General features: G+C 45.4%; 2 protein-coding genes across 5 annotated transcripts in view; both read right to left on the bottom strand.

Annotated features, from left to right (window-relative positions):
- The window catches only part of Tango6 (transport and golgi organization 6 homolog), a 187,440-nt gene extending 185,638 nt beyond the window's left edge, over nucleotides 1-1,802 (bottom strand). For 3 of the 4 annotated variants that reach the window (XM_087594591.1, XM_087594592.1, XM_087594593.1), the window contains exon 1: nucleotides 1,623-1,799. In XM_087594591.1, the coding sequence (XP_087450717.1) occupies nucleotides 1,623-1,725 (103 nt within the window). In that variant the 5' untranslated portion in view covers nucleotides 1,726-1,799. Of the gene's footprint in view, nucleotides 1-1,622 lie in introns of all 4 variants that reach the window. The other variant, NM_001427103.1, reaches the window with a different exon arrangement.
- A 7,821-nt stretch (nucleotides 1,803-9,623) lies between these two features.
- Nucleotides 9,624-26,361, bottom strand: part of Cdh1 (cadherin 1) — a 69,415-nt gene continuing 52,677 nt past the window's right edge. The window contains 12 exon segments of the mRNA NM_031334.1: nucleotides 9,624-11,442; nucleotides 13,170-13,313; nucleotides 13,982-14,112; nucleotides 15,159-15,386; nucleotides 15,651-15,875; nucleotides 18,091-18,236; nucleotides 18,958-19,202; nucleotides 20,081-20,263; nucleotides 21,536-21,664; nucleotides 21,893-22,068; nucleotides 22,760-22,904; nucleotides 26,122-26,277. Of these exon segments, the coding sequence (NP_112624.1) occupies nucleotides 11,233-11,442; nucleotides 13,170-13,313; nucleotides 13,982-14,112; nucleotides 15,159-15,386; nucleotides 15,651-15,875; nucleotides 18,091-18,236; nucleotides 18,958-19,202; nucleotides 20,081-20,263; nucleotides 21,536-21,664; nucleotides 21,893-22,068; nucleotides 22,760-22,904; nucleotides 26,122-26,277 (2,118 nt within the window). The 3' untranslated portion in view covers nucleotides 9,624-11,232.

The following is a 26,361-nucleotide window of genomic DNA, read 5'->3' as shown; positions in this document are numbered from 1 at the left end:
TATTAAAAATAAAATAAACCTTGTTTTTTTTAATATGGAAGCTGGAGGGATGGTTCATTGGGTAAGATCACTTTCTGCACTGGGGGGGGGGGGGGACTGGGATTCAGGTCACAACTGCCTGTAACTCCAGTTCCAGATAATCTGACACCCTCCTCTGGCCTCTGTGGGCTACTGTATGTACACAATACACATACACTCACTCATAGAAATAGGTGTGCGTGCACACACGCGCACTCACACACACATACACACATAGGATTAATAAATAAAATATGTATCCTGCCATTGCTTCTTAACTGGGGCATGACAGTATATTTACAATGCTTTTAGTTAAGGAACTGAGCTTTGACACGTGTTTGTTTTACTTTAGGCAATTTACAATGTACGTGAGCCTTGGTTCCTTCCTCTGCAAAAATGAATGCTATTAATACTTCTCTGATGAGACTGCTGTGGGGACTAGATGATATACACATAAATGGACTACTATGGGGATTGGCACTTAGGCAATCACCTACCACTATTTTCTTTTCACGTCCCACCAGTATGGTGTAATGTTTGCAGCTGTAGTTTGGGGGTCGACATTTGAGACTGAGTGTTCACCTCATGATTGTACGTGTGCCTTTACCTTGAAATTCTACACACACACCCATACTTGCTGTTTTGTAAGTAGGATCCTATTTTCTTATACCCTTCTACATTTCCAGATGCCATCAGAAGTTCCATTCTGGGGGTTGGGGATTTAGCTCAGTGGTAGAGCGCTTGCCTAGGAAGCGCAAGGCCCTGGGTTCGGTCCCCAGCTCCGAAAAAAAAAAAAAAAGAACCAAAAAAAAAAAAAAAAAGAAGTTCCATTCTGGATAATCTGCCTTAGTCTGACAAGGAGATCAAGCAGAACTGAGTTCTAAGTCTTCCCCTAATATAACCACGTGATTTGGAGTGTGAGTTCCAGGACATACCTTAACTATAGAGTGATGATATACTGTCTAAAGAAAAAGGGGTGGGGGCGTGAATGGTGGTGCTTGCCTTTCATCCCAGCATTTGAGAGACAGAAGCAGTCAAATCACCACAAATAGAGACTCAACAGTAAGAGAGAATGCAAGGTTTCACTATCCCCAAGGTCCCTTCAAATATTAAATTGGGAACTCAACACGAGATTAAAGGTGACTGTGCATCTCTGATACCAAAATGGAAACCCTTAAAAATCTTCCTCAAATTCAGCTAAAAATGTCCCTGCTCAGCATCTCTGGTCACTTGGCATTTTATACAAATCTCAAGCACACCAGGAGCCCTCAAGCGGTTGGGTCATCACATTACACCTGTCTGAAGGTGTCTCCAGTCCCTATGTCAGCGCTGCGCTGGAGCAAACAGTGGACCGGAGCTGCTGGTCCTTGAGGTGCTCAACGGACCTCAGCCAGCAACAGCATTCAACCGACCAAAAGCTCTCCTGGAGCTTTCGTTTCCTTAAGTTTTAAGTGAGACTGCACAAGGCCCAAACGCTCCCGGGAGTGGGATGGAGTTCCCGGGAGGGCCTGAGTGGAACATGCGGTGGCAGCCAGGGCGAGCCTAGGAGACCCGCGACCCCGCGAGCCTCGGGTCCGGCCCCGCGCCGAGATTCATCCTCTCACCTCCCGGGCTCAGCAGCAGCTTCAGCGCTTCCAGAATCTGCTCCAAACCACATGTCCCCAGAACGCCACTCGGCGCAGCCGCCGCCTGAACGGAGGCCGCCATGATTGGAGTGGAGCTAGCCACTTGCGATACGCTCAGACACTACAGTGGACCAGCGCGGCCGCCATTTTGGATGTGGCGGGAGGCGTGCCCTCTGATGGAGGGCGGGGCCCAAACCTGGGGCGGGGCCTGCTCTGTCTGGAACGCCCCCTTCGAACCGTTTTTTCTGGTTTCCTTTACTCTGAGTGTGAGAAACAAAATACAGTTTCTTGTGTTGTTCTCGCAGAGCGCCCCAGTTTAATTCCCAGCATCCATATCGGATACCAGTGCAAACTCAGGTCCAGTACCTCGTATGTATACGCATGCACGCACAAGCATTACAAAATATTTTTAAAAGAAAATATAATTAACTTCTATAGAAAAGATAAAATAAAGGACCTATGTGGTGACACGCATTTTTTCAAACCTAGTACTTAGAAGCAGAGGCCACCTGGTCTACATACCAAGCTCAAGGCCAGTCAGAAACCCTGAGAGTCCCTGACTCAAAAATAGAAAAAGAAAGAACACAAGTAGTCTTGCGTGGTGACCCATGCTTCGAACCTCAGCTGCTATAGAGGCTATAGAGGGAGGATCACATGTTCAAAAGTAGCGAAGGCAGCTTAGTGAAACCGTTTCAAGGCTATTAAGGGCTAGAAATGTTATCCAGTAACAGCACAAGATCATGAGATCAGTTCTTAGTACTTCAACCCAGACGGGGGGTGGGGGTGGGGGGAGTGAACAGAAATAGTTTCTTGTAAAAATAATACACATTTCACTATGAAAATTTTCAAGTACTAAATGAAACACAATAAAATAAGGTTCACAGATGTACATAGAGCCTGAAAGAGAAGCTCACACCTGTGACATCAGCATTCAGGGAAGCTGAGGTGACAAGACCATGTGTTCATAACTTCGTCCTCAAAAGCAACAATAACAAAAAATATTCAACTTAGTATTATTATTTCCTTTTGTGACACTTAAAAATAAATATACACGGGGCGAGAGAGAGCTGGATCAGTGGTTTAGAGTATTCCCAGTTCTTGTAGAAGACCCAGGTTTAATTCTCATAAGCCACATGTATTACTCCAATTCTAGGGGATACCCTCTTCTGGCCTCCAAGACGACCAGCCACACTTGTGGGGCACAGACACACATGCCAGCCAAACACTCATAACTATAAAATAAAATAATTCTTTTTTAAAATAAATATGCACACACTCATGCTCTGGGGATGAGACAGCTGCAAACAGCCCCATCCGTGTATGTTGGTTTTGTTGGTTGGGCGATGGAGATCAGAGCCAGAGACTCTAGTGCATGCTCTCTGCAATAAACTGCAGTGGCATCGCCAGTGCTGAGGCCTGGAGAGGTCCTTAGTAACTAATGGTCCTCTTCGTCCTCTTTGTATGGCTGGTGCATTACTAGAAGATCCACTTTATACCAAAAGCATAACCTCCTATCGTGTTATATGGAAATAAAACTACGTCTGAGATTCAGATAATCATCAAAAGGTTTTCTTCACCTCCATAATTCCTGATGGTACAGTCACAGATCTCAGGTCAATATTGTTTGTTTGTTTGTTTGGAATTTTTTTTATTGTTTTGTTTGTTTTATGAGACAGGATTTTGTAGTGTAATAGCCCTGGCAGTCCTAGAACTTGATTTGCAGACCAGGGTGACCTCCAACTCATAGAGATTCATCTAAAGACATGTGCCACCGTGCCTGGCCCAATGTTAGTATTTTTAAAAATTATTTTTAGTTAGCATAAGGAATAAATCATTGTGACATTTTTACCCCACATACACAATTGTCCTTTGCTTATATCCCCCCCCATACCCACCCCAGCCCATTGCACCCACTGTCCACCTTTATCCTTTCTACTGGTCCTCCTCCTGCCCTAGGTGGATGCTTTTGGGAATTCAATCTTTAGCACATCTGCCCCTCCCCAGTAAACACCCATCACTGCACGCAGGAGGCTGAAGCAGGTCGAAGAAAAGGAAAAGGAAACCCATCAAACCCCAATCACAGGCTGGAGAGATGGCTCAGCGGTTAAGAGCACTGACTGCTCTTCCAGAGGTCCTGAGTTCAATTCCCAAGAACTACACAGCGGCTCACAACCATCTGTAATGGGGATCTGAGGCCCTCTTCTGGTGTGTCTGAAGACAGCGACAGTGTACTCACATACACGAAATAAATAAATAAATAAATACATCTTTAAAAAACAAAACACCAATCACGGCCTTCTATCACTGCCACTTCTCATCTACTCAGTGAAGATCTACTGTGTAAAATGTTCCTCAACCCTCCCTGGGGCACACTGGGATGAAGCATGGTTGACTCTGCCCCCATCAAATTAATGGCTAAACGTGTTGAGCAGAACTGCCCCAGGTGTAGTCTCAGTCAAGCTTTCTGTTCAACTTACTCCTGAGCTAGCTAGGTCTGCCCCCTCGTGGTCTATCGGGTTCCTCTGGGTTCCGACCTTAATCCATCCACTCTCCACTCTAAAATGAAAAGGAAACCTAGTCACAAGGATACTGAGAGAAGTTTAAAGGAAACATTGTCAGTCACTGCCAATGAAAAAGGTCTGAATTCACTTCCTGGTTTGAAAACTCACCAATCCCTGAACTCGAAATCCCCAGAGTCCCCACTTCCCCCAAGAGAGGGAGCCTCCTGCTCACTTCCCTCTGCTGCTCACTTCCTTATTCCCGAGCAGAGGCAGCTACCCTCATCCCTCCTTCCCCAATAAATCTTCTGTGTGAGGTTTGTTATGTTGTATAACCTTGTGGCTCTCCTTGGCTCCCTACTGCTAGGATATCTTTCTCCTCAGAGCTGTAACAATTACAGGCAAGATTTTTCACAGGGGAAAATGTTTACTGAATGTAAGTGACTCTTCCCCCCCCTCCCCCCACCCCCCGGAGCTGGGGACCGAACCCAGGGCCTTGCACTCGCTAGGCAAGCGCTCTACCGCTGAGCTAAATCCCCAACCCCGTAAGTGACTCTTCATTCTTCGTCACCATCTCTTCTTCAAATTCTGTGGACACACACACAGGATGCAAAGGTGGGAAAATCAGGATATATTACACACACACACACACAGAGAGAGAGAGAGAGAGAGAGAGAGAGAGAGAGAGAGAGAGAGAACTAAAGACCACCACTGCCTGGCTCCTGTGGACATCTGTACGTGGTGAGATGTTTTTGATGGAGAAATACACAACCTTGAACGTTATCATAATGTTTTCATGTATACATTCCCTCCCAGGCTCACAGAACTAGACGACTTTCCCGTGGTATACGCACAAATTCATCCTGGGGGAAATTACTAAAAGTGATTGAAGGTTGTTCAATTTAGTGAGGCAGGGTAAGACAGATTGCCTGAGCTGATCTTCATAGAGTTCAAGACCAGTCAGGGTTACCTGTCTCCCAAAGAGGGGGTGGGTGGGCAGGATGGCTCATCAGACAAAGATGGTTGCCACTATGTCTGACATAAAACTTGAGTTTTATCCCTGAGACTGAGAAAACTGACTCCCTGATGCTGACAGGGTCCTATGACTTCCTCATGCACAACCACCGAACTATACACATACCAAGTAAATCATACCCACAAACAAATGTAATTTTTTAATTAAAAAAAAAAAAGGAGGGGTTGGGGATTTAGCTCAGCGGTAGAGTGCTTGCCTAGCGAGCGCAAGGCCCTGGGTTCGGTCCCCAGCTCGGGGGGGGGGGGGGGGGGGGGGGAATGGAAGGGATGTTGAGTCAGTAAGGGCTTGTCTCACAATCAAAAGAAAAAGTTTAATTCCTAAAACCCACGCTAGAAAAAAAGCTAGAAAAAGCTGGTGTGCACACTGGATCCCTGGAGCTAGCTGGCCAGAAGTTTAATCTACTTGGTAAACTTCAGGCCAGCAGACACCTTGGCAAATAAACAACACAAACAGGGCTAGAGGAATGGGTCAAAGGCTAAAAGCATTTGTTGCTCTTGTAGAGGCCTCAGGTTTGGTTCCCAGCACCCACAGAGTGGCTCACAACCACATGTAATTTCAATCTTAGAGGCTCCGATGCTGCCTTCTGTCCTCCGCAGGTACCAGGTACACATACAGTAAAACCTAAAAAGGAATTAAACAAAGCATCCATACACATAAAGCTATCTAAGAGAAATTGAACAGCTGGGCAGTGGTGGTGCATGCCTTTAATTCTGGCACTCTGAGGCAGAGGCAGGCAAGATCTCTCTCTGGTCTATAGAGCAAGTTGCAAGACAGCCAGGGCTACACCGAGAAACTCTGTCTCGAAAAACAAAGAACAACAAAAGGATGAGGAGAAAGATGAGGAGGAAGAAGAGGAAAAGGAAGGGGAGGAAGAGGAGGAAGTGGAGGGGAAGGAAGAGGAGGAAAAAGAGGAAAAGGAAGGGGAGGAAGAAGAGGGAAAGGAAGAGGAGTAGGAAAGCGAGGAAGAGGATGTGAAAGGCAGAGAAATTAGAAAACAAACAAACCTACATCTGGGAGCTTCCCACTAACGTACTGTTAGGCATCCATTACAGCCAATCCTCACAAGAACTATATCCAGAAGACCCACCCTATGCAAAGACACATCTGGGGATGTTTAACATAGACCCTACGAAGTATTCATGTAAAACTCATTCCACTGACTGAATCATCCAACAAGGAACCCATTATCAAGACTTGAGGGGCAACAGCTGCACAAACCATCCAAGTTCACAGGGGTTGCTTGTCCCCTATTTGCTAAACTCAGAACTAACAAAACTAACAGCTTTCAGGGGATCAGTGGCTGTCTTACAAGCACAGAATTTCCAGGAAAGATGCCAGCACATTAAGGGTTCTTGAGGAAACCATCTTTGAGAGCCATTTGTGATAGCTGGAATGTTTACATTTATCTTCCAGCTGTATCTCCCAGCTCAGACATGTAGACTAGCAATCTCCCACAGAACTACACTTGCAGTCCTTACTTGTCTCTTCTGTCATTTATGCATCCACTGTCATGTTCAGAGAATCAGTCCTACATCGCAAAACTTTGCCCTTCTTCTAAGAGTTCAATAGTTTTATCCATTGAGCAGCACTTGATACATTAGCTAATCTTCACAGCTCATGTGTAGAAAAGACTATCTTTGGCCCACCACTGAATGGCTTGAAACCACTCAAATATCATTTGACCAGATGTCCTAATTGGCTTTCTCTGTCAACATGACACAACCTAGAGACTCAAATAATATGATGCAGGTCGAATTACCTATGGACAACACAATAAGGGACTGTCTGACAAATGATTAATGTGAAAGGGACCAGCCCACAGAGGGCAGCACCATCCCTAAGCTGGTAAACCTGGACTGGATAAGAAAGCTAGCTAAGCCTAGGTATGAGTAATCTATACCTTTAATCCCAGCAATTGAGAGACAGAGGCAAATAGACCTCTGGGAGTTTGGAGCCAGCTACATCTACATAGCAAGTTCCAGGTTAGCCAGAGCCTCACAGTTAAGTGCTTCCTCCCCCAGACCCCAAAGTCAGCTGACCATTAGCAAATGAGCTCCCTTCCTCCGTGGATTTTGCTTCAAGTTCCTGCCCTGACTTCCATCAGGGACAAACTATGACCTGAGAGTATGAGCCAAAAAGCCCTTTCCTCCCCGAGTAGCTTTTGGTTAGTATTTTATCACATGTAACAGAATGACTCTAGGACACTAGTATAAGATTTCTTTCTAGGTTCCTTCTTCAAAACTTCAAAGAATAAAGAACAGAGTCAACATAGGCATATGCAGGGCTGTAATCCAGCATTCAAGGAGCTGAAACAGGATTACAAGTTCAAAACCAGTGTGAACTGCATGGCAGATTCAGGCTGTAGTTTTATGAACAACAACAAAATTCTGGAGCAGGACGTGTGGCCTTTCACCTGGATCCAGTCACTGTATTTCTGCATTTGCTTTCCTGGTATCTCAGGATGTATTTCTGAACAGTTAACGATTGTCCTATTACCTTTTCCATATCCTTAGCCCTTCACCCCTTCAGGCTTTGTATCCCAAGTTTCTCCTACAAAACCACATTGCTGTTGTTGCCTAAGAGAACAGTCAGGATCTCAGCCAGATGCCCTAGCAATTCCACTTCACGGGATATTCCTAACAGAACCCAAGGCAAGGACTAAATCAGGTGTCCATACACGTGTCATTTCAACCCAAGACAGAAAAAATATGTGCAGGGGTATACTACTCTTCTCTACCAAGGAATAAGGTTCTGAAGGAAAAACACTATAACACACCCTATAATACAGACAGAAGTACCTTGAAGGCCTGTGACCGCCAGCTCCAGGGGATCTGATGCCTATTCCTGGCTTTCACAGAGTTCTCTACATACACATACACCCGTCTTAAAAGAAGATTGCTCATGTATGAAGGTAAGGGAAAAGTTATATCCCTATCACCAGGCTTTTCCACAGGAGTATACTGATCTTTGGACTTGTCAGTTTCTTTTTTTTTTTTAATATTTTTATTTATTTTATGTGTGTGTACACTGTCACTTTCTTCAGACACACCAGAAGAGGGCATCAGATCCCATTACAGATGGTTGTGAGCCACCATGTGGTTGCTGGGAATTGAACTCAGTACCTCTGGAAGAGCAGTCAGTGCTCCTAACCACTGAGCAATCTCTCCAACCCGGACTGGTCGGTTTCTTATTGTGAGGACTATCCCGCCAGTTGACAGCAGAATCTGCCGGCTGTCGCCAACCGGAAATTGTCAAATGTCATCTGGGTCTACGGACACAGGCTTATAATCCCAGGTCCAGTTTCCAGAAGCACAAAAAGCATATACATTAAAGGGGGGAGGGTAGAGAGGATGGTCCTACGGTTGAGTGCACACTGCTCTTGTAGGACTCAATTTCAGTTCATAGCGCACAGAGTGGCACATAACCAACCACCTATAACTAGCTGTAGAGGACCTGACACCTCTGCCCTCTATGGGCACCAGCACTTATATATTCATCTATTCATTCTCTCTCTCTCTCTCACTCTCTCTCTCTCTCTCTCTCTCTCTAAGGTTTTTTAAAAAGTAAAAAATGTAATTTATGAAAGAGTACAACATACGAAGAAGCTGGGGGTGTTTCTGAAAGGCAGAGCACTGGTCTGGCCTGTGCAAGGTCCTAGGTCAAGAGAAGAGGGGCAGGAGAAGGGAACTGACAAATACATGTGTGGGTGCTGATAATTTTGTATTTTGTGGGGAGTGGAAAAGGCAAGCAATCGAAACTATTCTCTAAGATGAGTTTTTTTCTTTTTCTCCATCTTTATGAGTTTTTATGAGGACTGACGTGATAGAATTATACACATAGCCCCCTTCTTTTTCTCTCCTTCCACTATACCCACTGTTCCCCAGGGGACCACTTCCCTGGTCTTGGTACTTGGGGCCAGTGATCTCAGAGAGTGGCTTCCCAATAAACCCAAATTTACCATAATTTAATCTGGCTCATATTGGCTCATTTCACTGTCAGTGCCATGTTTAACCACCCTGTGTGAGTATCTCATGGATTGGAGCCATCCAGAAAGCATCAGGGCCTAGACATTTGTTCATCTAAGTAGAGCTAGGTGTATTTGGAGAACGGACTTCCAGGATATGAGCCACTCCTACTGCTTAGGAAGAGGCCTGTCTTCCTTGGTGTAGAACCACTGCCTGCATTACAGTTGGAAAATGTCCGCAGACAGCCCGGAAGCCTGATGTCCCCTGTATCCCAATGGCCTCGGTGCTCATTGCTCTCACCACACACCACAAGGATAAGGCTCTGAGCGGTGACCCCGTGGAAGCATTTCCTCCCCACAGAGGACCCCAAAGCACAGAGAAGACATTTCTGCTGGAGGCTTCCAACTCCATAACCCAGCTGAGCTCACTTCTGTCCTTTTGTCTAGGAATCCTGGCAGAGTCAAATCAAGTGAGCTTCACAACAGTTTAACAAAACTCTTTAATAAAATTCATAAAAATGCATCTTAGAGAACAGTTCCGATTGCTTGCCTTTTCCACTCCCCACAAAATACAAAATTATCAGCACCCACACACATATACACTCAAACTACATACAAAGGGCACGCTATCAACATTAGACAATTAAACTACAGAGAAACCAACAGTTCTCACAGTTGATTGCAGTCATCATTTGCTTCCAAAATTATGTGAGTACAGCAATTTCAATGAAAAGTCTCAAGGGCCTTGCCTCCCTTTTCCCATCAGAGTGGTGTTTTCTTCCTGCTTTCTGAGAAAATGCACAATCTCTAATATTCTCAGTTTTCTTTTTTGGTTTTCCAAGACAGAGTTTCTGTGTAGCCCTGGCTGTCCTGGAATTCACTTACTATACCAGGCTGACCTTGAACTCAGAGAGATCTGAGACTGTCTCTGCCTCCCGAGTGCCGGGATTAAAGGCGTGCACCAACACACCCAGCATAGTCTCAGTTTTCTATTTGTACTTAAGATTGGGCAACTCAGGTCCAAATCAGCCGGTCTTTTCTATAACTACCATCAAAAGCAGGCACTAGAGGGGTGTATTTCCTGGGCTTCAGGAACACATACATGGACAGGATTCCAGCTAGGAAACATTGGCTGAGACAACCCTAATTCTTCCAGAAATTTTGTGGGACGAGGTCTAGCCTCCTTGTACCCTCACCATCAGTGTGCCAACTGGCCAGGTTCACGGACATGTGGCCACCCACATGACTCATGACAGTGGTCAGGTTCACTGGCATGCTTGCTGTCCCCAAGCTTGGCTTCTCTCCTCTATCTTTGGTGGTGGCACTCCAGTCTCTCTCAGAAAAAACCATTTTTTACTGCTGGTTTGAAAGAAACGCAAGAAACCACGGTGTCCGAAAACCTCGCTGCAGGTCCCGGTCACAGCATTGGATAGAGAACCAAAGCAACATATCTCACTATGGCATCTGCCTAAGAATCAGGTGTGCACCTTAGAATCTTCGCAGCTTGCATAGTGGTCCCATTATTTTTTTGTTCTGCCCCAAACACACAGCTGAATAAGTAAAGACACTCTGGAGGTGGGGAGAGAACACAGGAAAGGTGTTTGAAACATACACTATCCAGCTCAGTTGCACCCACACCAAGAAACCTGTCTCTTACCATAAAAGGGCCCAGGCACTACTGTGTCACAGAATAGCACCTGGGCCAGGCAACAGAATTCAGGAACTTAGTGGCTATTAGAATACAGAACATAAACATGGTAATTGAGTGAAAGTATACAATGTAAAAAAATTAGTGAGGGGTGAAGGGCTTGGGGGCTGTGTGTCCGGAGCAGAACATAGCTCAAAACAAAAACAAAAAGAGGGTACAGTTCATCACATCACAGCACTGTAAAAACAAAAACATTTTAGAAAAAGATTCCAACAACCAGTGAAAACCCTCCTAACACAGACAGACTGGTAGGTAGAGTGGGACCAGTATGCAATCTGCATACTTCTCAGATCAGTCTCTCTTCTACAAAGTCAGGGAAGGAGCTGAAAGACCACTGACATCATGATTCTGCATCTCCCATGGTGCCACACAGGAACGACTCTCTAGTCTTCTTCGCCGCCACCATACATATCGGCCAGCTTCTTGAACCGGTTGCCCCATTCGTTCAGATAATCGTAGTCCTGGTCCTGATCTGACTCAGAGGAGTTCAGCGAGCTCAGGGAGGCAGCTTCAGAACCACTCCCCTCATAGTCAAACACCAACAGAGAGTCGTAAGGGGGCGCTGTGGGGTCACTGTCCGCTGCCTTCAGGTTCTAAAGGGAAGAGCACCAGATTTAGATTATGCATCTGAGGCCAGCAACACCCAAAACATGAAAAGGTAACCAGGGAGTAGTTAACCCTTTAAGGTGTACACAGACACACCCTAGCACAAATCATGATACCAGGCTGAACAGAGCTAAAGAGAGATGAGAACAGTCACACTAATAAATATAGATAATAATTCAGCCCAGAAAATCCTCAAAGGAGAGACGACAAGCTAGGATTGTTAGATGTTAATTCTAAGAAGTGAAGATGGGGGATCAGAAATTAATTCAAAGTCATCTACTCCATAGTTCAAGGTCAGTCAGGGTTACAGTGTTTGAATTCCTGGTCCCCAGTTGGACAAATTTCGAAGGATTAGGAAGTGTGGACTTGTTGGAGGAAGTGTGTTACTGAGGCCAGACTTGTGGGTTTTTTCTGTTTTCCTTTGAATTCAAGACAGGTTTTTTTTCTATGTAGCCCTTGGCCATTCTGGAACTCCCACTGTAGATCAGGTTGGCCTCAAACTCAGAGATTACCAATACTTACAACCTCCCGAGTTGCAAGGATTAAAGGCGTGGCCTGGGTTTGAGATTTTAAAAGGCCGGTCATTTCCAATTAGCTCTCTCGGTCTCTCTGCCTCTGTGTGTGTCTCTGTCTCTCTGCTTCCTGTTTGTAGATCACAGCACAAGCTCACAGCTTCTGCTCCAGCTGTGCATGTCTACCCACTGCCAGGCCCCCTGCCATGATCATCAAGGACTCTAACCTTCTAGGGCCCCAAATTAGACTCTTCTGTCCGTTACCTTGGTCATGGTGTTTCAGCACAGCCCTAACAATGTAACTAATACTGGGAAGTGGCAGCCCACACCTTTAATCTCAGCACTTGGGAGGCAGCAGCAGGTGGAGCTCGGAGATTGAAGCCAGGCTGGTTTAAAGAAACAGCTCCAGGATAGCCAGGGCTACATGGAGGAACCCTGTCTTGAAAAACCAAAAGGAAGTTGGGGATTTGGCTCAGTGGTAGAGCGCTTGCCTAGCAAGCGCAAGGCCCTGGGTTTGGTCCCCAGCTCTGAAAAAAATAAGAAAAAAAGAAAAAGAAAAACCAAAAGGAAAAAAGAAACATAACTAAGACACCAAGTTAATGGAGCAGAATGGTAGAGTGTGTGTGTGTGTGTGTGTGTGTGTGTACACAACAGACTAGAACATAGCATCTCCTATTATCTTAAGGTTTTTTGATTAGAACTGAACAGGTTTCTGACACATACAATAATATCTGAATATGTTACATGATGTGCTATTTTTATAAGCCTTAGGTAAACTAGGAAACATTGCGTGTGCTATGTATAGTGTGTATTTGTATGCACTTTAATCCCAGCAGAACCTAGAGCTGGCCGATTCAAGATGCTCTGATCTGAACACTGGAATAAACAGGCCACCATGCTGGCCCTTTTATGCTGGTGCCTCAGACCCACACCCTGGTCCTCGGGGGTTGCTTTCCCTACCTGCTGAGCGGCCTCTGGCCTCCTACGGCACTCCCCCAAATAGGTGTAATGAAAGCAGGGAACCCAGGCAAACTAAATTTGCTTTGGAACCCCTTCTAGGTCTACCAAATCTTTGCAAGTAGACTTTGCTTTTGTCTCGGGGACGTAGGCCCAGGAAGGCAACATTCCTCACTGGAATGGTTTTCTCCTTGGTTCTGCGTTAAGAGATGCACTTGCCTTGGCTCACGGTTTTGCCTACTTACTTCATCGATGAAGTTCCCGATTTCATCAGGATTGGCTGGACGGGGACGATACTGGGGCATGCTCATGAGGGTGGGAGCCACATCATTTCGAATCACTTCCGGTCTGGCATCAAGGCCCCTGTGCAGCTGGCTCAAATCAAAGTCCTAGAGAGAAGAGCAGAACATGACAACACGTGATAAAGAAGCATCTGCATTGCACAGGGCAGGGTTTGCTTCATGGCATCACAGACTGTGCCTATGGAAAACGCCAAATGACCCCCGAGTGACCAAATGTATGTAAAATGGCATTTTGCAAATTAAAAAGTCTCCTAACTCAAACTGAAAGAAAAAGGAGACCTTGGGGATGGCATGAACTCAAGTTATTGTGTCCTACTCGTTTCATGGGACATGATTATCAGGTTATCACTTGGCAAACACTTAGTCCTCCCCACCACAGCCGATGCAAGTAGTGTCCTGTCTGTCAGCAATGGGCTCTGTCATGTGAGGGGCTTGAGGCAATAAGACAGCAGTGATGCATTCCTACTGCAACTCACACGAGGCTCCCACGCAGCAGACCTGAGCACAGGATGCGGCTTAGGGCCTTTCATCTCAATTCTGCGAGATTAGCAGTCCTCACTGATTTACAGACGTTGTGAGCCTCGATGTGATCAACAAACACTGCAGCAAACACTAGAGTGTCTGGAATTCTTGTGACCATAGAGGTCTGTGCTCCATAGCCGTACAGCAGGGTGAATGAAGTAGCCTACATGACAGACATGTAGCCAATGAAGTAGCCTCAGTCAGACATGAAGTTCTCCATCTTTAAAACCCACCTGGTCTTCTTCTCCACCTCCCTCTTCATCATAGTAATACACATTGTCCCGGGTATCGTCATCTGGTGGCAGCAAGGGCTCTTTGACCACCGTTCTCCTCCGTAGAAACAGTAGGAGCAGGAGGATCAGAACTGGAGACAGGGAAGGGAGGGAGGGAAAAGTGATGAGTCACAGGCAAGAAAGCAGAGGAAGCAGCCATCCCGGAACCACACAGTCTTACACCACCAGGCAGGCGGCGGGTGGGTAGCCACCTGAATGAAGACTATCTCATGTTCAGTCAGAGGAGACCATTTCTCAAGAAACAATACAACAGAAATAATAAACAAGTGTGACGTCTGGCTCCTGATACCACTTATGCTTCAAACATCTGATAGGAGAATTTCCACTTTAGCCAAGTCTAATAAAACATATCGACTGCCCCCCAAAAAAATTTAAAAAAAAAAGGTCAGGTATGTTCTCAATAAACAATTAAAAAATAAAACAAAGCAAACAAACGAAAAATCCCCACAAACCCTTGATCATTGAAATCCTCACGGCATTGGCACCAAGCCCAGAACTCTCTCCAGGTAAAATCAGACCAAGGACTATGGACAGAAATGACAGATTCCCTCCAGCATCTCCATTCTCTTTCAATTTTTCAGCCATGGATTAGATACCATTGTTCACTTGACCCTCCATCTCCACTGCCTCCCAGACATTCCATGGGCTCTCGTCACCCAGTTAAGAGCAAGAGCTCCCAGGGTTCCTTGTAACTTGGTATGGCTACATTTGAGCCAACGAGATGCAAGTGGTGGCGACATCTACAACTTGCAGTTAGGTGGCCTCTACTTCCTCTTTCATCTGCCCTCCAGGATGGAATGCAGAGGGGGTGGTTAACTGGCCGCTAAACTATGCTACCGAGAATAGTGTGCGATACCCTTGCTGCCAGCTCAGCATTTCTTGGGGACTGGTTTAAAATGGAGCCTCTGCGGAGTCCTGCTAGGAATGCTGGGTCTAAAGTCCCACTTTACTGAGGGGCACAGGTGACTTGCATGTCCTCAATCTAGGGGAGCACAAAGAGACAGAAGGCTCCCGCACCCAACTCCACGTCATCACCAGTTTGCTCTGTACTCCAACTACCAGCTCCTCTTAGCAGATGGTCCTTCCCCGTTTTGAGGCACCTGCGACCTGGACTTACTCAGGAGGGCCAGGATCCCTCCCAGGATTCCAAGGATGGCGGGAACTTGTAATCCTGCTTCCAGGGAGATCGCCTTCATGCAGTTGTTGACGGTCCCTTCACAGTCACACACGTGGACCTCCAACGTGGTCACCTGGTCTTTATTCTGGTTATCCGAGAGCTTGAGATTGATTTTGTATTCGCCAATCTCTAAGTCCTTTCTTGGTTGCAAAATGAGAGATTCTTGTTCTGGGGAAAGGAAAAAAAAAAGAAACGATGGAACCAGGGGAGGGGACAGAATGAATAGCTCAGTGGATCAAAATGTTTAGGGAACCAAAGTGCTGGGCATCCAGTGCTGGGGGAAGGAACTGTTTGGAGCTCATATTACTGTGCAGTATGTCTCTCAGAGGAATAGGAGTGTGCATGAGATGTGTAAGGAACTAGGGCCGAATATCAAAGGGAAGGGTGAAGCGGGACTGGTAGAACCTCTCTAAAAACAGTGAGCCTTCACACCTGCGTCATTGTACTCAATGGTCCAGTTGACGCTGGCCCCATGGGTGAGCTCTGCAGTGAAGGGGGATGTGTTTGGGGGAAGGTCTGGATCCAAGATGGTGATGACATGGGGCTTCGGGTTTCTCTGGCAGAACTGCATATTTCGAGGTTCTGGGATGGGAGCATTGTCGTTGACGTCTGACAGGACCAGGAGAAGAGTCCCTGTGCCAGTGGCAATGGGTGAACCTAAGAGAAAACAGAAAGGGTGTCACAGCTGAAGGATAGTGACAAATGATGACTTAGCTTATCTGTGATCCCTCAGCAGGTTCCGAGCAAACCAGAGCCTCTGCCCTTGTCTCAGAATTCTGACAAGTTTATTGCACACTGTGTACAATGAGTGTATTTCTCATTTCAAAGGCAGCTTTCTTCTCTTCCTAGTCTATTACTCACACATTTTAATTCGGGGGTGGGGGGTACTGTTTTGTTGTTGTTGTTTGTTTTTTGAGACAAAGTCTTAGCATGCTGCCTTTGGAATTACAATCACCCTGCCTCAACCTCCTACCAAAGCCTGGCTCTCGCAGATCTTATTAGAAAGTAAGGAAAAGGGGTTGGGGATTTAGCTCAGTGGTAGAGCGCTTGCCTAGCAAGCACAAGGCCCTGGGTTTGGTCCCCAGCTCTGAAAAAAAGAAAAGAAAGGGAAAAAAAAGGTAAGGAAAAGCAGAGTGAGGTAGACTTTCTTTGGAATCTTAGAACCACGCATGAGGGAAGGGAGGGTCACCTCAATTTTAAGGCCTTTCGTGGCTACATGGTGAGTTCAAAACTAGCCTGGGTGATACAGGAAACCATGTCTCAAAAAAAAATTTTTTTTTCCAAAAAAATCTTGGGGTATCCACGTGGTGGAGAACACACGACTATGCTTAACACTGTGGTCCCATTTCCATAAAAGGAAAAGGGTCTGAATAGATGGCTCAGTGACTAAGAATGCTTAGTCTTACAGAAGACCTACGTTCAGTTTTCATCACATAGCAGCTCATAACTATCTGTAACTCCAGATCCAGGGGAACATCCTCTATGGACACCAGGAACGCAGGCATACATGCAGGCTAAATTCACACATATTGTGGTAGTTTGGATAGGTTTGGCCCCAATAGACTCATGCGTTTGAATGCTTGGCCTACAAAGGAAGGCTCTATTAGGAGGTGTGGCCTTACTCAGGTAGGTGTGATCTTATTGGAGGAACTGTGTCACTGTTGGGGTGAGCTTTGAGATCTCCTATGCCTAAGCTCCACCCAGTGTATAACCAGAGCCTCTTCCTGTCTGCCTGCATTAGATGGTCTCTTCCTGGCTGCCCTTGCATTAAGATGTAGAACTCTGGGTCAGCTCCTTCTGTAGCACCACGTCTGTCTGCATGCCTCTAGGCTTCCTGTCACGACAAGAATGCACTAAATCTCTGAAACTTAACCAGCCCCAAATAAATGTTTTCCTTTATAAGAGGTGCCTTGCGGGCTGGAGAGATGGCTCAGTGGTTAAGAGCACTGACTGCTCTTCCAAGGGTCCTGAGTTCAATTCCCAGCAACTACATGGTGGCTCACAACCATCTGTAATGGGATCCGATGCCCTCTTCTGGTGTGTCTGAAGACAGCTACAGTGTACTCAATATATATATAATAAATAAATAAATCTTTAAGAAAAAAATAAGAATTGCCTTGGTCATGGTGTCTCTTCACAGAAATGAAACCCTAAGAGACACATAAAATTCAAAAAGAAATGAAAAAGTTGAAGATTATAAGAATTAAGTAGGGGCTGGAGAAATGGCTCAGAGGTTAAGAGCACTGTCTGCTCTTCCAGAGGTCCTGAGTTCAAATCCCAGCAACCACATGGTGGCTCACAACCATCTGTAATGAGATCTTCTGGCCTGCAGGTATGTATGCAGGCAGGATGTTATATGCATAATAAATAAATAAACCTTAAAAAAAAAAAAAAAAGAATTAAGTAATAAATGCATAACCACAGACCAAGTTTCTGTAAGAAGGAGTGAGTTTCAAGTACAGAAAGGGACAAAAGGGAAGGATAATCTAGAGTTTGGAATTTTGTTACCAAAATCTGTGTATGTTATGATTGTTTGTTATAATAAAAGAAAAGGGGGGCTGGAGAGATGGCTCAGTGGTTAAGAGCACTGACAGCTCTTCCAGAGGTCCTGAGTTCAAATCCCAGCAACCACATGGTGGCTTGCAACCATCTGTAATGATCTGATGCCCTTTTCTGGTGTGACTGAAGGCAGCTACAGAGTATTCATATATAATAAATAAATAAATCTATAAAAAAAAAAAAAGGAATGAAATCCCACCCTACCCTATCCTGCCCTACCCCACTCCACCCCAAATAAGGCAGAGGCAAAGGGGCAAGCAAGCTGGAGGGTAGCCCAAGCCACGATGCAGATCAGACTACACGGTGTCCATACCATCATCTGTGGCAATGATGAGAGCTGTATACGTGCTGTTCTTCACATGCTCCGAATCTTCTCTGTCCATCTCAGCCCGAGTGGAAATGACCCCAGTCTCTGGGTTAATCTCCAGCCAATTGGCAGTGTCCCTCCAAATCCGATACCTGAGGACACAAGCTGTGGCTTAGAGTAGATATAGCCAACACAAAGGAATGAGGAGGGTCCCAGGTCCTCTTCACTTGTTACAGTTACCCCTCTATAAATGTGCCATATATTTATATAGTTTTATCTATGTGTGGTGCCTGAGTGTATATATGTGTACCACATAGTGCAAGAGGTTAGAAGAGCTATCAGATCCCCAGGAACTGGAGTTACACATGGTTATGAGACTCCGTGTTGGTGCTGAAAATTGAACCCCAGTCCTTTAGTAAATAATGCGGTTCATGGGATGTGGGGTGTGTGTGGCTCAGTGGGTAAAGGCACTGATAGCCAAACCTGACATCTTGAGTTTGATACCCGGGACCCGAGACCCATTTGGCTGCCCACGTAATGACAATTCTTCAGTGAAACTCCAGCCCCCTTGTCGTGGACACATACCTTAGAATGTTTTATAATTACATGACAAATGGATATACTCATATTTACATAAACAATATTTAAATTATGTACCAAAAAACCCAAAGTGTTCAGCTATGGTGATGCATGCCTTTAGTTCCAGAACTAGGGAGGTAGAACCAGAAGGATCTCTGTGAGTTTGAGGCCAACCTGGTCTACACAAAGCAAGTTCCAGGACAGTGAGGACGACCTAGTGAGAACCTGTCTCAGCAAAAGGTGTACACGTACCAACCCCCACTCGATGTTACCATTGCAAACGATCCTACTCACGTGATCTTCTGTTCCATGAATGTGTCTGGCTCTCGCGCAGTGTAAGATGCGATCTCCAGACCCACACCAAAGTCCTCAGGCACCTCGACTCTCTTCTCCGCAGGCACAAAAATGGGGGCTTCATTCACGTCTACCACATCCACGGTGACAGTGGCTGTGGAAGGGACAAGAGACCCCTCAAAGGGCTCCTCATTTTCCACTGTCACGTGCAGAATGTACTGCTGCTTGGCCTCAAAATCCAAGCCCTAGAGAAAAGGAGAAAAACAAAGTTAAAACTAAAATATCATGGACTGGATGTGTGGCTCGGTGGCAGAACAGCTACCCAGCACGTTTACGGTCGTCCTGTGTTCAACCACCACTCCCACAGAACAAATACATAAGCTTATAAAAATGGTTCGTCCAAAAGTCTATGCATCTGCCTCCCAAGTCCTGAGATTAAAGGTGTGCACCAGCACCAGCTGGCTCAGACACTACTTCTGGTTAACAGTAGTCCTCAAACACGGCTGCTCACTTGTTGAGGAGGACATTAAAGCTCTAAATACCCTAGGGCATCTTTTGCTAAATTCACCAGTAAGTCCTCCTCACTTTCAGTTTAGACATTTTCCAAAGATTTACCAGCAACGGTGACTGGCCATGTAGGCAGTGGGGACCAACCCCAGCTCCTCTACAGAACAGCAAGTGCTCTTAACCACCGAGCCATCCATCATCTTTCTAGCCCAACCTTCCTAATGCTGTGAGCTTTTAATACAGCTCCTCGTGTTGTGGTGACCCCCAACCATAAAATTATTTTCATTGCTACTTTATAACTGTAGTTTGGTTATTGTTATGAATCATATGTAAATATCTGTTTTCTGTTGGTCTTAGGGCCCCCCCCAAAGGGGTCATGACCCACAGGTTCTACTGCCTAGCCTCAGGCTTCAGGATATTTTTAAGGGAGCCATACTGATCTCACTTCTAACAAGCCAGCAAAATAGCCAGGAGAGTTTCCACAAGCCCCAGAAGGTTGGTACCATCCTTCGACTCCCGACCTCTCCCTTGCTCATGTTGATCCACTCATGGGAAGACATTATGGAACAAGAGAGCCCCAGTTGGTGACATGTCATTCACCAAGCACCGTACAAACCTTGGCTGTTTTCAGAATGCCCTCGTTGGTCTTGGGGTCTGTGATGACAGTGAACTGATGATCAGGATCATTGACTACGGTGTACACAGCATTCCACGCTGGAGTGTTGGGGGCATCATCATCAGTCACCTTGAGTGTGGCAATACGGGCACCGACCTCATTCTCAAGCACTTGACCCTGGTACTGAAGAGTAAAGGAAAAATCGGGTCATTAGTGACCAGATGACAGTAAGCAAAGGCTCAGGGCCATATGGGAGGGGGGAGCCATATTGAACCCAACCCTAGAGAAGTAGGTGGGATGAGTGATGTCAAGAGAAGCATGTGAGCCTCCAAGGATAGAGATAAGTGTCCTGAGACTAGGTCCTCATTTCCCATCAGTAAATGAACTAGCAGCTCCGGGCACCCTCTTCTGTACCCACCTAAAGTAGCTTTCCCAGGCCCTGGCTACAAGGTCCCTCTGATGTCCCATTGTCAGCTTACAAGACATGTATATCATTTGCAATCAACCCCACCCAGTCTCTAGTCTCTATTAGTAAACATTAAATAAGATGCGTCAGTCATCCCTGGGGTCTATTGTGACAGAAGAGGAAAAAAAGTCAACCCTGCTTTTTGAATCTACACTCTTTGTGCCCCTGTTAACTAAACTAACCACTATAACAACTTCTAACTCACTCAGTAAAATACGAGGCGAAACGCTGAGTGTGGCATTATAAACCTAACTGCTAACATGGGCTATAAAAATTTAATTTGATTAAGTTCTCTCTCTCTCTCTCTCTCTCTCTCTCTCTCTCTCTCTCTCTCTCTCTCTCTCTCTGTGGGGGATAGGGAGGGAGAGGGAGGGAGAGAAAGGAGGGGGGGAGAGAGGGAAAGAGAGAGAGGAGAGGGAGCAAGCATGTCCTTCTCCTTGAATGCATTTGATACCCATTCATTTTGATACTTGGCATGCAGTAATTCTTACAAAGTTGGCCATGGCATCTTACAGCTCTAACCCAACATTTAGGAGGCATGTTGTTGAGTTGGAGGCCAGGATGGGTTACACAGTAAGATCTGGTTCAAATAAATCATCCTTCCCCCTAAAATCATATTTCCTATAAATTCTACGTTCCACAAGACTAGAAAACTTGTTTGCTTCGTGTTGACAGGTCTCCAGTAACACAGGGTGGAATATAAATTGGGAAAATGTGAGGACTAAGTAACACCCACTAATACTACAAAGATGCAAAAGTAAGGTCAGGAACGCATCAGGAGCTTTCAATAATACACAACTCCATGCCAATGGCCCCAGGCAGAGGATTTCAAAGACAGCAGCTGCTCCGGTATGTTGGTTTCTAAGTTTGAAGTTCACATTCACTGTCCTGGGGAAGAGGTTCTAAAGGGTTCACCCGGGGAACAGCGGCAAAACTTAGCTTGTGAGCAATGGAGAACCTTTCATGAAACGAAGAAGCTGTAGAATTACCGTGCTTGGGTTGAAGATGGGAGCGTTGTCATTAATATCCTTGACAGTGATCACAGCTTTTGCTGTTGTGCTTAGGCCTTCGCCTTGAAGGTCGGCAGCCTGAACCACCAGAGTATATGTAGGGTAACTCTGCAGAGACCAAACACAGGGAATCAGAACCCACTCCAACTGCCTCCCCAAACCCTGCCCAGGCCGCCTGCCCTCAGGCACAGAGCTCCCGCACAGGGAATTAGACGTAAAGCTGGGCCACTTACACTACTGAGCACTAGGCCCAGCAGAGGGTTACGCTGTCTGTCCATGGGATTTAATGTATGTTTGCCTTCAAGCCCCTCCACCACCTCCTGAGCCCTGCCTGACCTCTCGGTCCAGTCCGGAGGTGACCACACTGATGACCCCAGTGTCCCGGTTGACAGTGAACATGTTTTTGTGAGGCAGCTCAGGATCTTGGCTGAGGATGGTGTAGGCGATGGCAGCATTGTAGGTGTTTATGTCATCGTCTGCATCAGTGGCTGAGACCTGCATCACGGAGGTTCCTGTCAAAGGAAAGGAGCCTTAATTGGGCTGCAATTGCTACACTGGGATCTGCTCATGACTACTCAGAACAATCCTGCTCTTGGAGACAAGCACACTTTGTCACAGTTATTTTAAAAATTCTCTTCAAGCTACCAGTCAAGGGGGCATCACACCAAACCAGCCATGTTTGGGAACTCAACTTTCACCGCCTATAATTCAGGTGTGGTCTGAGGAGGAAAGGAAGATGGTGTTGGCAATAATTAAAATATCTCTACCAAGTCCTTCTCTTTCTTATTTTATTTCTTTTCTTCTCCTCCTCCTCACCACCACCACCACCACCACCACCACCACCACCACCACCACCACCATCACCACTACTACTACTACTACTACTACTACTACTACTACTACTACTACTACTACTACTTGTGTATATACATTTGCAGATGCCCTCAAAGGCCAGAAGATGGCATCACATCCCCTAGAGCTGGAGTTACATACATGCACCACCTAGGAAGGTTTCTTTTGTTTTTGCTCATATGTGTCTAACAAGTAGAATGTTATATCTACCTCCTCATGCCTCCACCTCAGCCCTCATGGTGGCTTTCAAAGAGCGTGTCTGAACTTCAGTCCTCAAGTTCTAATTCCATACTCCAAGGTCTAAAGAACCCAATGTTTTTCTGGATGCTTAGTTCCTTGAGACTAAATTACCTGGAAGAGCGCCTTCTGCAACAGATCCCTCAAAGACCTCCTGGATAAACTCTGGCCTGTTGTCATTCTGATCTGTGACTGTGACCACTATCTCCATGGGATCCTCCACGGCTTCCCCATTTGATGACACAGCATGAGAGTAGAGCTGCAAGAGAGTCAAGTGAGGATTACTAGGAAGAAGAGCCAGAGTAGGGAATCTGGCTAGAGTGGCTCTATCTAGCCTCCATTCTTTCTACTAAAATACCTTCATGTGAGAATTTTCCGCTGTGTGTTGCTACTTAATGAACTCATGATGAGTTAAGTCTCAAAGTTAAAGAATACGACCACCAGACAGATGGCCCACTTATCACATATAGACTTACTTCAGGTGGGGTAATTTTCCCTCCGGCCATTCCAGTCTAATATTTCCCTGAGATTTCTCTCCATTTGGCATCTATAGATTATCTCCCTCCTCCCTAAGTTCACACTGCAACCAAGTCTCAGAAGTGAGCTTTGTACCCTAGTTATTATCAGAATATGTATCATCTAGGTAAGAAATTTCTCCCCAAGAACAAGTTGACTTTTTTTTTTTTTTCTAAAGATTTATTTGGGGCTGGAGAGATGGCTCAGAGATTAAGATCATTCTACAGGTCCTTTGTTCAATCCCTAGGATCCACATGGTGGCTCATAACCAACCACTTATAATGAGATCTGATAACCTCTACTGGTGTGCAAGCATACATGCAGGCAGAACACCAATTTAAAAAAAATATTTATTTACTTATGTGTACTGGTGTTTTGTCTGCATATATGTCTGTGTGAGAGTGTTGAATCCTTAGGAACTGGAGTTACAGGCAGTTCTGAGCTGCTGGGTGTGCTACAGATTGAACCAGGTCCTTTGAAAGGGTAGCCAGTGTTCTTACCTGCTAAGCCATTTCTCTATTCCCCACCCCCTCTCTTTTACACACACACACACACACACACACACACACACACACACACGAATATTTTGGCTCCAGGTATGTATATATACCATATATATACCTGAGCTAATACCTAAGGAAGTCACTGAGTCCCCTTGGACCTGAGTTACAGATGGTTATGAGCTACCGTGTCAGTATGGGGAACCAAACTCAGGTCCTTTACAAGAACAACCAGTGCTCTTAACAACTAAGCCATCAGGGTTGGGGATTTAGCTCAGTGGTAGAGCGCTTGCCTAGCAAGCGCAAGGCCCTGGGTTCAGTCCCCAGCTCCAAAAAAAAAAAAAGAAGAAGAAGAAAACAAACAAACAAAAAAAAAAAAAAAAAAACCAAAAAACAAAAAAATAACTAAGCCATCTTCTGAGCCAAGTCAACATCTTACAATTTTTGTTATGTATGTGTATATGTCAGAAGTCACTTAGGAAAGGCTAAGGCATACAAGTGAGGTTTCTGGAGATGGCCACCATTTTGTATAGGTGCGATGGGTGAGCTCTGAGAATGCAGGGTCCTCAGAGACTTCATCCCAGGATTGCTTCTTGCTACTGTATTTCCTTTCACTATCGCACAGCCAATTCCTGGGCATCAGCCCACCCTATTGGGCACATCTCCTACAGAATCAATATGAAGATGTGCTTTCATATAGTAATGCCTATAGAATTGATGATTTCATAATTCTTGATAATGATTTTATAAAATTCCTAAATTGATACAAGTAATCTCAAGTCCCCTACAGAAGAAAAAGCTGCAAACAGAGCTCTGTAAACCGTCACGTGTTACAGGCTAACTGCACTAAGAAAAGAAAGCAGCAGGCGGGGGCTGGGGATTTAGCTCAGTGGTAGAGCGCTTACCTAGGAAGCGCAAGGCCCTGGGTTCGGTCCCCAGCTCCGAAAAAAAGAACCAAAAAAAAAAAAAAAAAAAAGAAAGCAGCAGGCTTGGAACAAATTTACGACCAAGTAAAACATTCCTTCTAGGTTAGGAACAAGGCCACTATCTGGTAACTAAAGGTCATAAACTGGGAATGGACAATTTATTGTAGGTGCAAATACAACAAATAAAATATTGACTAGTTTATCTATACAAAACTTCAAAACTAATAAGACGCAAGGTAGGTGATTTATCTCTTAACAAAATTGTGTTAACTTGTGATAAAAAAAATTATTTACTTATATTGGATTTATGGGTCTAGAAGATAGATAACAGATGTTTCATCAGATACTAGTCTTAATGGGAAGAAATGTAAACATTTCTGCTGTAACTCCTTAAATCTTATAACTATTGCCTTAAATTTACTATGAACTTACAGAACGTAAGAGTGTTTAGAAATCATGTAATCGTTGGGGATTTAGCTCAGTGGTAGAGTGCTTGCCTAGCAAGCACAAGGCCCTGGGTTTGGTCCCCAGCTCCGGGGGGGGGGGGCGGGGGGGGCAAATTACATTATAGAAATCATGTAATCGATTATCCTACTGCAACAGTTCTAACTGATAGTTGTATGAGGGGATTTTCAGAGAATGTGAATAGTGAGAACAGAAACAAAGATTTGTTGGAGCTTCTTCTCTCTGCTTCATCCAGAGTGAGTGTTTTTCTGTGTTAGAGACTTTTCCTTTCTCTCTGGCTTACAGAGTTAACAGAACTCTCAGCCTCAGTCAAAGAGGAGTCAGCCCAAGCAACTAACTACTTTTCTTAATCCTCTACATCTACCAGCAGGAGTTAATTGCCAGAAATCAGCAGCTTTTAGCCATAGAATAGCAAGAGAGTTAAACTGCCAGATGCCATTAGCTTCTGGCTCCTAGAACAGTAAGGAAGAGCTATAAGACTATCATCAGTCTTTAGCCTTTGTCCCTCCCACCTCAGTACCTATCCCCAGCTTGGCAGTATATATCTGTGTGTCTGTCTCTCTGTCTCTCTCTCTCTCTGTGTCTGTCTGTCTCTCTGTGTCTGTCTCTGCGTGTGTGTGTGTGTGTGTCTGTCTCTGTGTGTGTGTCTGTCTCTGTGTGTGTGTCTGTCTCTGTGTGTGTGTCTCTGAGTGTGTGTGTGTGCGCGCGCGTGTTCACACACACTTTTGTGGAGTTATCAATGGAGGTTGTCATAAGGTATCAGAGCAGCCGGAGCAGGAGTTTCAGGTGGTTGTGATCCACCTACATGAATGCTGGGAAGTGAACTCTTCAAGAGCAACAAATGTTCTTACCCGTTGAGCCATTCCTCCAGCCTACTTTGACAGCTTTTATCTAAGCTCATGCATGATATGATGAATCCCTACGACAACAGCAATGAACCGCCCCGACTTGTTAAGATAATTTAAGCTACTTGTATGTCCAGGACATCCAAACTGGGGAATAAAACACCAGCTGCTTTAAAATTTGACAATTGTTATCCAGTGGTCAACAATATCTAAGAAATACTCACAAGGTACTTGTCAATGGCTTCTCTGTCCAGAGGCTGCGTCACTTTCAGCCAGCCTGTCTCCCTCTCAATGATGAAAACGCCAACAGGGGGTTTGTCAGCTCCTGGGCCGGTGATGCTGTAGAAAACCGTTGTCTCTTTGTCCCTGTTGGATTTGATCTGAACAGAAAACAGAAGCGAATGGGAATTGGAAAGGCAAGATCTCCACATGGGGTCTTTACATTTTCTCTTCTCTCAGGAGTG

Source organism: Rattus norvegicus, chromosome 19 (genome assembly GCF_021556685.1).
Source record: "Rattus norvegicus strain SHRSP/BbbUtx chromosome 19, alternate assembly SHRSP_T2T, whole genome shotgun sequence".
In the NCBI taxonomy this organism is placed as follows: Eukaryota; Metazoa; Chordata; class Mammalia; order Rodentia; family Muridae; genus Rattus; species Rattus norvegicus.
Note: the sequence above shows the minus strand (reverse complement) of the source record. Positions and strands in the feature narration are given on the sequence as shown.